This window comes from Mobula birostris, chromosome 12 (assembly GCF_030028105.1).
Source record: "Mobula birostris isolate sMobBir1 chromosome 12, sMobBir1.hap1, whole genome shotgun sequence".
NCBI lineage: Eukaryota > Metazoa > Chordata > Chondrichthyes > Myliobatiformes > Myliobatidae > Mobula > Mobula birostris.
The window spans coordinates 4,851,539-4,865,976 of record NC_092381.1 but is presented as its reverse complement, the minus strand read 5'-3'; the positions used below and the strand labels follow the sequence as shown (position 1 = coordinate 4,865,976).

The window sequence follows — 14,438 nt, the reverse complement described above, 5'->3', positions numbered from 1 at the left end:
AAGTTAATTGGTCACATGGGTGTGAGCGGGCAGCACGGGCTCGTTGGGCCGGAGGGACTTGTTACTCTGCTGTATAGAGCATAGAACATAGAATAGTACAGCACATTACAGGCCCTTCGGCCTACACATTGTGCCGACCCTCAAACCCTGCCTCCCATACAACACCCCCCCACCTTAAATTCCTCCATATCTCTAAATTAAAATTATAAAAATAAAATGTCTCAAAATCCCTCTGTTACTCTCCCAGAAGCACTCTTGGCATCTTCCCCCTTTTTTTCCAATCCTGATGAACGTCGAATGCTTGTTCTTTTCCACTGATGCTGCCTGACCTGCTGAGTTCCTCCAGCATTCTGTGTGCATTGCTCTGAGTTTCCAGCTCTGCAGAATACTGAGGCTGTGTTCATGGGTTCATTATTGTCCATTCAGAAATCTAATGGCAGAGTGACAAAGCTGTTACTGAAACATTGAGTGTGTGTCTTCAGACTTCTCTAACTCCTCCTTGATGGTAGCAATGAGAAGAGGGCGTGTCCTGGATGCGAAGGGTCCTTAGTGTTGGATGCCTTCTGCCTGGGGCACCTCTTTTTAAAGGTGTCCTGGAAGGTGGGGAGGTTTGTGAAGTGGCTGAGTCTGTAGCTTTTTCTGATCCTGTGCATTGGAACTTCCATACCAGACGGTGATGCAACCAGTCCGAATGATCTTCTGTAGAAATTCGCTAGACCTTTGGTATTTCACCATGAGTTCTGGGGATATTTCTTCATCAGTGGCATGTTGTGCTCATCACCCAGGATGTACCCTCTTCCCATTGCTGCCATCAAGGAGAAGGTACAGGAGCTTGAAGACATACACACAACATTACAGGAACAGCTTCTTCCTCTCCGGCGTCAGATTTCTGAATGGACAATGAACTGATGTACAGTATCTTGCTATTTTGCTCTCCTTTTGCATTACCTAATTTTTAAAATATATTTCTTTCTGCAACTTACAGTAATTTTTTAAGTGTTGCACTGTACTGCTGCCACAAAACCACAGATTTCATGACATACGTCAGTGATTCTGGCAGTCTTCACCATAATATGAAAAGTTTACCTTTTCGCCGAGAATCCCACGGGGCCCCCGTGGTCCTGGCAAACCAACAGGACCCTGTGAACAGACAGAAAAATCAGTAAGTTAAGATTACAGTGTTTATGGGGAGAAATTAAACGTAGAACATCAAACTGTACAGCCCTTCAGCCTGCAATGTTGTGCTAACCCTTTAACCTACTCTAAGGTCAATCTAACCCTTCCCTCCTACATAGTCCTCCATTGTTCTATCATCCTTGTGCCTTTCTAAGAGTCCCTTCAACACCCCTAACATATATGCCTCTACCATCGCCCCGGCAACGCATTCCATGCAACCACAACTCTCTGTGTAAAAAAATCTACCTCTAACACCCCATTATACTTACATCCAATCTCTTTAAAATTATGTCCCCTTGTATTACCCATTTCCACACAGGGAAAAGTTCTCTGGTTGTCTACTCTATCTAGTATATCATCTTGCACATCTTCATCAATCACCTCTCATCCTCCTTCACTCCACAGAGAAAAACCTCGCCTCACTCAGCCTTTTCACATAAGACATGCTCTCTAATCCAGGCAGCATCCTGGTAAATCTCCTCTGCACCCTCTCTAATCCAGGAAGCATCCTGGTAAATCTCCTCTGCACCCTCTCTAATCCAGGCAGCATCCTGGTGAATCTCCTCTGCACCCTCTCTAATCCAGGCAGCATCCTGGTACATCTCCTCTGCACCCTCTCTAATCCAGGCAGCATCCTGGTGAATCTCCTCTGCACCCCCTCTAAAGCTTCCACATCCTTCCTACAGTGAGGTGACCAGAACTGAATAGAGCTGACAGAGGAGCTTGTTTCGATTCTGATTGAGATGGTGCCGGACTTCACCTTAACACCATGCATTTACCTCAGCCCCCGTTAAATCAAGTGAGGATCTCCTGTGCTCTGTGCAGGTGGAGGTGGAGGTGTCCAGGAACGTCAACTGTGCCTCAGTGTTGCAGTACTGCCCCCCACCTGAGTAACCCTGGCACCATCTCCCTACCAGGCATGGTCTCTCCACACTTTCCCACCTTCTCTGCAACTCACCACCCTCGTGTCTTCCTCCTGTCCCAGTTCTGATGAAGGGTTGTTGACCTGAATGTTAACTGTTTCTCTTTCCCAAAGCTGTCATGACACAGAAGGAGGCTGTTTGGCCCATCAAGTCCCTACCAGCTCACAGAGCCATCCCACACCACCCACTATTTCTGGGACCTCTTTCCTCTCAACTCCCTGACAATTCCTATTCATTCTCCTACTTACAAAAGTAACAATTTAAGACGGTGTATTAACTCACTGACCTGCAGACTTCGGATGTGGGAGGAAATCCATGTGGCCATAGAGAGAATGTGCAAACTCACACACAAACTCACAAAATTATCAGAAGCCAGGAAGCAGTGACTGGATGATTTTCCAACCACAGAATGGTTGTAAGGCAGGAGGAGGCCATTCAGCCCATTACATCTGTTTCAGTTCTCAGTCAACTATCTAATTCCAAACGCCAGCACTTTCTCCTAATGCTAAACTTACACCTGCCAATTTTTCTCCTGTATGTATTTATTCCAAATGCAAAACCCTGCTGGAATTCTCTGACTGGTCTGGTAGTCCCTGAGGGGGAAACTTCTTCTCTGAGTGTGGTGAGAGTGTGGAATGAGCGGCCAGTGGAAGTGACGGAGGCGGGTTTGATTGCAATGCTAAAGAGAAGTTTGGATAGGTACATGGATGGGAGGGGTACGGAAGGCTTTGGCCCATGTGATTTCCTCATCAGGAGACCACAGTCAGTGCAGATCAGTAACATCTCCTCCTCACTGACAGTCAACACTGGTGCACCTCAAGGACGTGTGCTTAGTCCACCACTCTACTTTCACTACACCCATGACCGTGTGCCTAGACACAGCTCAAACATCATCTATAAACTGGCCAATGAGACATCGAGGAGGTGTACTGGAGTGAGATCAATCAGCTGGTTGAGTGGTGTTGCAACAACCACCTTATACTCAGCGTCAATAAGAACAAGGAATTGATTGTGGACTTCAGGAAGAGGAAGTCGAGGGAGCACACACCAGTCCTCATCGAGCAATCAGCAGTGGAAAGGGTGAGCAGTTTTAAATTCCTGGGTGTCAACAGCTCTGAAGATCTACTCTGGGCCAAACATATTGATGCAATCACTATAAAGCACCAAAGATAGGCATCAACTACAGATTGGTGACCTAAATGGGGAGCAAATTCAGAGAACAGAGATGCATAGGGACTTGGAAATCCTCATGCAGAATTCCCTGAAGGTTAATTTGCAGGCCGAGTCAGTGGTGAGGAAGGCAAATGCAATGTTAGCATTCATTTTGAGAGTACGAGAATATAACAGCAAGGATGTAATGCTGAGGCTTTATAAGGCACTGGTCAGACTAAATTTGGAGTATTGTGAGCAGTTTGGGGTTCCATATCTGTAAGAGAATGTGCTGGCATTGGAGAGGGTCCAGAGGAGATCCATGAGAATAATAACAGGAATGAAAGGGTTAACGTATGAGGAGTGTTTGATAGCTCTAGGACTGCACTCGTTGGAGTTTAGAAGAAAGAGAGGGGGATCTCATTGAAATCTGTTGAATAGCTTCTTCCCTGAGGCTGTGACACTGCTGAACCTCTCATCACAGCGCTAAGCAATATTGCATCCGTATTGTACTGTCCCAGTACTTTTTATATTTGTGTGCTGTAGCACTTTTTTTATTCACAGTTATTTTGTAAGTAACACTATTCTTTGTATTTCTGGTCAGATGCTAAATGCATTTCATTGGCTTTGAATCTGTACTTGGCACAATGACAATAAAGTTGAATCTAATCTAATCTAATATTGTAAGGCTGAGAAAGAATGGAGGAGGAGAGGCTGTTTCCTATAGTGAGGGAGTCTAGAACCAGAGGACACATCCTCTGAATAGAGGGATGCCCCTTCAGAACAGAGATGAGGAGGAATTTCTTTCGCGAGAGGGTGGTGAATCTGTGGAATCCATTGCCACAGTTGGCTGTGGAGACTAAATTATGGGGTATATTTAAAGTGGAATTTGATATATTCTTGACAATTTGCATTTCCAAAAGGTTTTAGAACATAGAAGAGTACAGCACAGAAACAGGCCCTTTGGTCCACAATGTTGTGCCGCACCAATTAAATTAGTAATCAAATGGCCAACTAACTTAATCACTTCTGCCTACACAATGTCCATATCCTTCCATTTTCCTCACATTCTATCTAAATGCCTATCTAAATGTCTCTTGAAAGTTTCTAATGTTTCACCACCCCAGGCAGCATATTCCAGGCACCCACCAGCTCCGTGTAAAAAAAGCTTACCCATTACATTTCCTTTGAAATTACCCCCTATCACCTGAAATGCATCTCCTCTGGAATTAGACATTTCAACCCTGGGAAAAAGATATTGTCTGTCCAATCTATCTATGCCTCTCATAATCTTATAAACTTCCCCTCACCCTCTGCCACTCCAGAGAAAACAACCCGGGTTTGCCCAACCTCTCATTACAGCTCATGCCCTCTAATCCAGGCAGCATTCTGGTAAACTTCTTCTACACCCTCTCCAAATCCTCGACATCCTCCCTGTAGTGGGGAGATCAGAACTGTATGCAATAGTCCAGATGCGGCCTCACTAGAGTTTTAAGGAAACTCTTTGACAAGATTGCCTGCCCCCCATTCTTTTTCCCAGCAACTGTTCAGTTTACAAAGTTCGAAGCTTAAACTTAAGTCAAAATCTAAATGCGCTCTCCCCACCGAAATTTCACAGACAGACACTGAGCAGGAAAAAATTCTAAACCTACCAGCTCTCCAATCTTGCCAATGTTTCCCAGATCTCCTTGCTCCCCCTTTGGGAAAGAACAATGACACAAAGCATTTTTACCATTAGCACCATCATTTTTGCGAGGAGAGACGGGTTAAAGACTGCTGAAAGAACTTAACGGGTTGGTGGGAAGGCACCTCAGAATAGAGGGACATCCATTTAGAACAGAGATGAGGGGAAATTTCTTTATCCAGAAGGTGGTGAACTCTTGGAATTCATTGCCAGCTGTGGAGGCCAAGCTATTGGGTATAATTAAAGTGGAGATAGACCGGGTTTTGATTAGTCAGGGCATCAGAAGTTATGGGGAGAAGGCAGGAGAATGGGGTTGTGAGGGAAAATAAATCAGCCATGATAGAATGGCAGAGCAGACTCGACGGGCCGAATAGCCTAATTCTGCTCCTACATCTTATGTGCTGTGGGAAGTGACACAGAAAGGGCAAAATGGATCGGCCATGGTCACATTGAATGGTGGGATTGGACTGAGGGGCCCAGTGGCTTACACCTGTTTTCCTATTTCCTATTTTCTTTTTTATTACCTTCATGCCTTCCAGTCCGAGCTCTCCAGGGTATCCTTTCCGGCCTGGTCTCCCCTAAAACATAGAGTTCAGTGTTTAGTGTAGTTACCATGATTGCTTCACACAATCATATAAGATTCACTCGACATGGATATTAGGTCTAACGATCAGTACTGGCTCCACAGGGGATTAAATTTAGATCCAACGCTCATAGAATGCTGTCAGCAGGCCAGACAGGGGAGGGGAATAAACAACTGACGTTTCCGATCTTTCAACAGGACTGGAGAGGAAGGGGCAAGAAGCCAGACTAGGCAGTTGGTGCGGTGGGAAGGAGTACAAGCTGGCAGGTGATTGGTGAGACCAGGTGAGGGGGAAGGTCACGGGTGGGTGAAGGGGATGAAGTGAGAAGCTGGGAGCTGATAGGTGGAAGGGCTAAAGAAGAAGGAATCTGATAGGAGGGGAGAGAGGGTGGGGACTGAGGGAGCGGATGAGCAGGTGAGGAGAAGGGAAGTGGTGAGAGAGAAACCAGAATGGAGAATGGAAAAAGAGAGAAGGAAGAGAGGAAGAATTACTGGAATTTGGAGAAGCAGATGTTCTTGCATCATGTTGGAGGCTGCTCAGCTGGAACATGAGATGTTGCTCCTCCAGCCTGAGTGTGGCCTCATCATGGCAGAAGAAGAGGCCATGGACTAACATGTCAGAATGGGAATGGGAAGACAAATTGAAATGGGTGGCCATTGGGAGATGCTGCCTTTTGCAGTGGAGAGAGCGAAGGTGTTCGACAAAATGATTCCCCAATCTATGTCAAGTCTCACTGATGTAGAGGAGGCCGGACTGGGAGAACCGAATACAATAAATGAGCCCGACAGACTCACAGGTGAAGTGTCACCTCACCTGGAAGGACAGGTTGGGTCCTTGAATCGAGCTGAGGGAGCAGGTGAATGGGCAGGTTTTGCACTTAGACCACTTGCAGGTTAAGGGTTAAGTACCAGGAGGGAGATCAGTGGACAGGGGAGTAATGCAGAAAGCAATCCCTGTGGAAAGCAGAGAGTGAGATGTGCCTGGTATTGGCATCCTGTTGGAGATGGTGGAAGTTGTGGAAAATGATATGCTCGTCGAGAGGCTCGTGAAATGATAGATAAGGTCAAGGAGAACCCCATCACTGGTATGACGGTAAGAAGGTTGGATGAGGGAGGCTGTTTGGGAAGTGGAGGAGATGCAGGTGAGGGCAGTATCGATAACAGAAGGGGAACAACAACTCAGATGCTCTGGAATGGAATGCCTCATCTGCAAACAGATGCAGCAGAGACAGAAGAACTGAGAGAAGAGAAGAGAGACGCTGGAGCAGCACATGACCAGTCGGAGGAGCTCAGTAGGTCAAACAGCAGTTCTTCTCCACATCCTGAACCAAACAGAGGGTGGTGAATTCATTGCCACAGTCAGCCATGGAGGCCAAGTCATTGAGTATATTTAAGGCAGAGATTGATGGATTCTTGTCGGGGCATGAAGGGATATAGGAAGAAGGCAGGAGATTGGGGCTGAGAGGGAAAATGGATCAGCCATGATGAAATAGTGGAGCAGACTCAATGGGCCAAATGGCTTAATTCTGCTCCTATATTGTATGCTCTTATGGTTTAATCCACTGACGATCTGAACTGTAACATAGATCTGACTGAGTCACCAAAGAAATCGACCCAGGACATCCCAACCCCAATGTCTATATTTATCTATCTATCAACTTACTTACTTACTTACATACATAGAATAAGTCCTTCCAGCCCTTTGAGCCATACCACCCAGCAACCCCCGATTTAACCCTGGTCTAATTCTGTGTCCTAGACAAACACTGTTACATCATTTGGTATCTACACACAATTCTGAAACACAAGCACAGCTGTCAGGTTGAAGACTTACAAGTGACCCTTGGCTCCCTGGTGGCCCCTGTGGCCCTTCAGCTCCCTGTTGAACAAGGACAAATGGGTTAAATGTTGTTGTGTCAGTCATGACAGACACCTGGAAACGAGCGGGCAGAGTCACTGCCCCATAGCTCCACGGACCTCGGTTCGATCCCCACCTCTGGCGCTGTCTGTGTGGAGTTTGCATGTTCTCATTGTGACCGCATGGGTGTCCCACAGGTGCTCCGGTTCCCTCCCACATCCGAGAGAAGTGTTAATTGGCTGCTGTAAATCATCCCCAGTGTGTGGGTGAGGGGTGGAACCTGGGGAGAGTTGATGGGAATGTGGGGAGATTGAAATGGGATCAGTGTAGGATTGATGTGAATGGGTTATTGATGGTCAGCACGGAGGGCCCGTTTTCCTGCTCTGTCTGCAACTCCACAAACTCTGGAAAGAGAGCAAAGGAGGCTGATGAGAACGCTGCCCGGAATCGAGGGCTGGCCTGAGTTACAGGGACAGGTTGCACACACAGTTGGGGAATGAAGAACCAGAGGGCACAGGTTTAAGGTGAGAACTAAAGGGAACCTGAGGGACAAAGTTTTCACCCAGGGACATTTAAGAACATTTAAGAGACATTTAGGGATATTTTAGAGACTCTTCGATAGGCACATGGATGAAAGAAAGATGGAGGGCTATAGTGGAGGGAGGGGTTGGACTGATCTTGGAGTGGGTTAAAAGGTCAGCACAACATTGTGAGCTGAAGGGCCTGTACTGTGCAGTGAGGTTCTATGTTGTATGTATAAGGTACATTAATAACATTTAAAAGACACTTGGACAGATAACCTTGACAGTTCCCTCTTACCTTCCTATACAAATTCATGAGGCATTGCTTTCTTTTTTGAGGGCAGTACAGTGGTGTAGCAATTAGCATAACGCATTACAGCACCAGCGACATGAACTCATGTACGTTGAAGTGACTGTGTGGGTTTCCTCCCAAATTCCAAAGATGTATAAGCACGGATTAGTGAGTTGTGGGCCTGATATGTTGGCACCAGAAGCATGGAGACACTTGCGGGCAGCCCTCAGCACATCCTTGGACTGTGTTGGTTGTTAACAGAATTGATGTATTTCACTGTGTGCTTGGATATTTCAATGTTCATGTGACAACTAATCTTACCTCTTGGCCCTTGGGTCCACAAAGGCCTGGCAGTCCTCTGTCACCAGGTTCACCCTAGATGGCCAGACAGGAGGAATGTAATTAAAGGCTTATAAAGACATGAAAAGTATGCTACATGTTAGAATGGATTTCTTTTTGGGTAGATGATTTGTTCACACTTAAATGACTTTGGCCACCAGACTTCTATTTTAACTGTTTGACAAAGGACTGTGGATTGATCCACCACAATGGGCTTCCTGAAAGGTGTAAATACCAGATGCTTCTGGTGCCTGATGCGTAGTTTCGAAGACAATATTATCTATACATTATAAATATTAATTGGCTTCTATGTTAGCACGTAAAATTCCAGATAAATGTATTGTGGATTGAACTAAAGGCTGTGGATACCAACCCAGACAGGTTGGCATCAGAAGGTAAGGATGAAATCTGAAGGTGTGATGTTTGTATGTAACTTCAAAAGGAAGCATTGTCTACACATTGTCTGTAACTTTTTAAAGTAGTGACTGTCTTTGTGTTTAGCATATAAATATTGAGCCCACATTTAGCTAGCAGACCTTTCTGCAGAAAGCGTCTCCGTCCGTAAGATGCCTACTGTACCTTGTTGTGTCGAATAAAGAATCTGCTTTGTATCTACCAGTGACTCTGTCTCTCCGGTAATTTCATCCACGCTACAACACTACATACACACAAGATCCATGCAAATTCAAGGATCAAGCATCAACTTTATCCACCATATACATTTACACGATTAGGAACTTGCTGTGATGTGTTGGTCAGGGTGTGACATGCTTCAAAAAACGATATTTACTAATTATAAAGAATGAAAGTTATATAAAAAAATAAAACTAGAGGTTAACGAATGGAATGGGAATAAAATGTGCATATATAACAGCATCAATGTTCCCTCTAATTTTTGGTCGTCAGTGTGCACCAGAATCTTATGTTGTGCAAATTTTTTTCCTGTGACACAAGAATGTGCGCACTGAATGCACACATGGCACAGTTTATGTAGGTTTACAAAATATTTTACATAAAACTGCACAGAATAACAACAAAATAACATACATATTTAAGTCACTCAGTTATTTTTTCTCTCTCCTGTCTTTGGCATTTACCCATTCTTTGTAAACTCTATCTAGACTAATAGAACCTCCATCCAATTGATAGCTTTTGATTCTCATTAACATATCCAAATGACATTCACCTAAATGGTTTCTCAACTTGTTTTTGAGTTGATTTTTCAGGCTAAAATCTCGCTCACAGTCCGCAATAGACGCAAGAAAGGTTCCCCAGTGTCCATCAACTGTGCAAGGTCACAAAACTGTTCATTTTGAAGTACAAATGCCACCATTTGAACAAAGTTTGAAATCAGTTTGGATTTAATTTTTTCTTGCACGGAAAATTTGAAATCATTAAACTGTCTAACTATTACAGTATTTTCAGCGAGAAAATCATGATATTTTAGGCAGAAGGCATTAACTTGTTCATCGCCAAATGTGAAGTCACAATCTGCAATTGCAGAGAAATCAAAAGCTGACCATTCTTGTACCTCATCTTCAGGAAACCTTTCTTCTAAATGAACACAAAGACTATTTATAAAAGTCAACAGCGAACTTGTATCTACAGTGACATTTTCTTCACATTGTTGGCTTATCAAAACTTTAACTTTGTCACTCCACGAAACATTGTCTCCCAGGTACTGCTTTCTTATCTTGTTAATTTTGCCTCGCGCAAAATGAAGTGAATCAATCAGTGACAGGCCACTCTTTGCAGAATCTTGCACAGTGCAGCCAGTTTATCAAAAACATCACTTAAAACCTGTAAAGCTACTTTGTATGTGATGCCTATCAATTTCTTGTGACAGTATTTAGCCACAGGGTCATTTGACTAATCTTTTTCAATAAAAACTTAATAAGCTATCTACAGGATTTGAAACAGATCTTTGTAAACTTTACGATATGAACACTGTCTGCCAAAGATGGCTGCCGCCGTGATGTAGCTGTACAAACCGGAACAGGAAAGGTGAGGTGACGTAAATTAGTGACGTGCATTGTGGTATTTGAAAAGCTGACTAACTAGTTAACAGAAACATTTAGCTAAAAGGTTATTTTTAATAAGTATAATTATTAATTACTACAGTATTTTAGGTAACTAACCTTTTGTGCACACATTAATTTCCTTTGTGCGTTAGTTGGGAAACGTATGTGCGTGCGCACACGCGCACAGCTTAGAGGGAACATAGACCAGCATGTACATATTTACAATGTAAACAGCTTTGTAAAAAGTGGTTTAAAGTGTTTGCAGTGCAGTGTGCTGACTGAGGTAATAGAGGGGGTGGGGGGGCTAACTAGAATGGTTGTTCAGATTAACTGCCTGGGGAAAAATTTTTTAAGATGGCGTAAAGTTTTTGTTTTAATTTTGCTTTTTCGAGCTGTACTACCCCAGCAACCCCACAACTCCGATTAGCCTTAACCTAATCATGGGACAATTTACAATGACCAATTAACATAACCGGTGTACATTTGGATTGTGGGGGGAAACTGGGGCATCTAGAAAAAAACAGAGGCTCCTTACACTGGGATTGAACTCTGAACTGCAATGCCCTGAGCTGTAATAGCATCAGACTATTATTTAAATAGGGAAAGAATTCAAAGTTCTGAGATGCAACAGGACTTGGGAGTCCTCGTACAGGATACCCTTAAGGTTAACCTCCAGGTTGGGTCGGTGGTGAAGAAGGCGAATGCAATGTTGGCATTCATTTCTAGAGGAATAGAGTATAGGAGCAGGGATGTGATGTTGAGGCTCTATAAGGCGCTGGTGAGACCTGACTTGGAGTACTGTGGGCAGTTTTGGTCTCCTTATTTAAGAAAGGATGTGCTGATGTTGGAGAGGGTACAGAGAAGATTCGCTAGAATGATTCCAGGAATGAGGGGGTTAACATATGAGGAACGTTTGTCCGCTCTTGGACTGTATCCTTGGAGATTAGAAGAATGAGGGGAGACCTCATAGAAACATTTCGAATGTTGAAGGGCATGGACAGAGTGGATGTGGCAAAGTTGTTTCCCATGATGGGGGAATCTAGTACGAGGGGGCATGACTTAAGGATTGAAGGGCACCCATTCAGAACAGAAATGTGAAGAAATTTTTTTAGCAAAAGGGTGGTGAATCTATGGAATTTGTTGCCACGGGCAGCAGTGGAGGCCAAGTCATTGGGTGTATTTAAGGCAGAGATTGATAGGAATCTGAGTAGCCAGGGCATCAAAGGTTATGGTGAGAAGGTGGGGGAGTGGGACTAAATGGGAGAATGGATCAGTTCATGATAAAATGGCGGAGCAGACTCGATGAGCCGAATGGCCAACTTCTGCTCCTTTGTCTTATGGTCTTATCACACTAACCTCCACAGTACTGTAGCACCCATTCTCTTCCCCTTCATCCCTCCTTAGTAAGTACCATACCATCCATCTCAGCCCAACCAAGACAGCTGTGGAGGTCAAGTCGTTAGATTTACTTAAGGCAGAGATTGATAGGTTCTTGATTGACCACAGCATTAAAGGTTATGGGGAGAAGGCAGGGGAGTTGGGTTGAGGAGGGAAAAAAGGATCCGCCATGATTGAATGGTGGATCAGACTTGATGGGCCAATTGGCTTAATTCTGCTCCTATGTCTTATGGTCTTATGGTCTAAGAAGTTCCGCCTTATGTTCACCTTTCAGCCTTAACCCATGACCTTTAGTTCTAGTCTCACCCAACCTCAGTAGAAAAAGCCTGCTTGAATTTACCCTATCTATGTCCCTCATGATTTTGTAAACTTTCTCTCTACTCTTTCAATCTTATTGGTATTTTTCCTGTAGGTAGGGTAGGATGCATCCAATAAATGGCAGGGCATTTAAGGAATTTTATTGAATCAGGTAACTGTGGGAAAGGGTGATGAAAAAGCCAAATGGAACACTTGGCACATAGGTCGGGGCATAGAATATAAAAATTTAAGGCATTATGTTGTTACTTTACAGCAGAATACTGTACACTTTGGAGTACCGTGTGCTATTCTGGTCATCCCACCACAGGATTGTGCTGGAGACAGCGCAGAGGAGATTCACCAGGATGGTGCTGGGATTGGAAGACTTTAATCATTGGTGGAAACATTCTCTCTACGTCCACTCTAACTAGGCCTTTCAATATTCAATAAGTTTCAGTGAGATCCTCCCTCATTCTTCTAAACTCCACTGAGTAAAGGTCTAGAGCCAAAGGCTCCTCATATGTAAACCATTCCATTCCTGAGGTCATTCTTGTGAACCTCCTCTGGACTCTCTCCAATGCCAGCACATCTTTTCTTTGATAAGGGGCTCAAAACTGCTCACAAAACTCCAAGTGCAGTCTGGCCAATGGAATATAAAGCTTCAGCATTACAAACCTGCTGTTATATTCTAGACCTCTTGAAATGAATGCTAACGTTTCACTTGCCTTCCTACCACAGACTCAGCCTTCACGTTAACCTTTGGGGAATCCTGCATGAGGAATCCCAAGTCTCTTTGCACCTCTGAGTTTTGAATTTTCTCCACATTTAGAAAATAGTCCACACTCTGAAACATTCCTTCTGCCAAAGAGCATGACCATACACTTCCCTACATTATATTCAATCTGCCACTAATTTGACCATTCTCCAATCTGTCTTCCTGCAGACACCCTGCTTCCTTGACACCACCTGCCCCTCCACCTATCTTCATATCGTCTGCAAACCTGGCCACAAAGCCGTCACTTCCATCATTGAAACATCATGTGAAAAGAATCGATCCCAGCACCAACCCCTATGGAACACCACTAGCCATCAGCAGCCAAGAGAAAAGACTCCCTTTATTCCCATCCTTTGCCTCCTGCCAGTCAGCCAATGCTCTTTCTATCTTTCCTGTAATACCATAGGCTCTTGTTTAAACACAGGCTGTGGGTGGTATCTGGAACTTGCTGGCGGGATCAGTTACAGTCACTATGTTTAAGAGACATTAAGACGGACACTTACATGGCAAAGCATAAGAAGATGTCGACAATGTAGACATGTTGGATTAGTGCAGATGGCCAGAGACATTGACATGGACGTGGTGGGTGGAACTGCAACTAACATATTGCTTTGCTTCAGTGATTATATCTTGTTATAATCTTTAGTAAAAACTTCAAACAGTTTATAATATTTGCAAAATAAATTATGTTTTCTTCATTCTGTTTGTCTACCTAGTGTATTAAGTTAGTGTGATCAGATGCACAGATTCTTCATAGTTAGCATCATGTACTCAGCACGCCAGCTGTAAGATCAGGTTTTCAATTCCCACTGCTGGTCGTATGGAGTGTGTACGTTCTCCCAGTGACCGGTGTATTTCCTCCCACATTGCAAGCACCTATGGGTTAGGGTCAGTGAGCCGTGTTGACTCCTGTAAATGATCCAGGACATTTGCAGGCTGCCCAGCACAATCATCGCTGATTTGATTTGATGCAAGCAAACACATTTCACTGTATCTTTCGACATACATGCGACAAGCTTACCGTTAATCTAATCTTTAACTTGTGAAGTCACTGTTAGAAACATAGAAACATAGAAAATAGGTGCAGGAGTAGGCCATTCGGCCCTTTGAGCCTGCACCGCCATTCAGTATGATCATGGCTGATCATCCAACTCAGAACCCTGTACCAGTCTTCCCTCCATACCCCTGATCCCTTTAGCCACAGGGGCCATATCTAACTCCCTCTTAAATATAGCCAATGAACTGGCCTCAGCTGTTTCCTGTGGCAGAGAATTCCACAGATTCACCACTCTCCCTGTGAAGAAGTTTTTCCTCATCTCGGTCCTAAGAGGCTTCCCCTTAATCCTCAAACTGTGACCCCTCGTCCTGGACTTCCCCAACATCGGGAACAATCTTCCTGCATCTAGCCTGTCCAATATCTTT

The 14,438-nt window shown here is 44.2% G+C and overlaps 1 protein-coding gene across 1 annotated transcript in view; it reads right to left on the bottom strand.

Moving 5' to 3' along the window:
* The window catches only part of LOC140206426 (uncharacterized), a 620,054-nt gene that overhangs the window by 184,347 nt on the left and 421,269 nt on the right, over positions 1–14,438 (bottom strand). The window contains exons 22-26 of the mRNA XM_072274794.1: positions 8,508–8,561; positions 7,350–7,394; positions 5,457–5,510; positions 4,901–4,945; positions 1,087–1,140 (exon numbers count right to left, since the gene is read on the bottom strand). Coding sequence (XP_072130895.1) covers positions 1,087–1,140; positions 4,901–4,945; positions 5,457–5,510; positions 7,350–7,394; positions 8,508–8,561 — 252 coding nt within the window. The remainder of the gene's footprint in view (positions 1–1,086; positions 1,141–4,900; positions 4,946–5,456; positions 5,511–7,349; positions 7,395–8,507; positions 8,562–14,438) is intronic.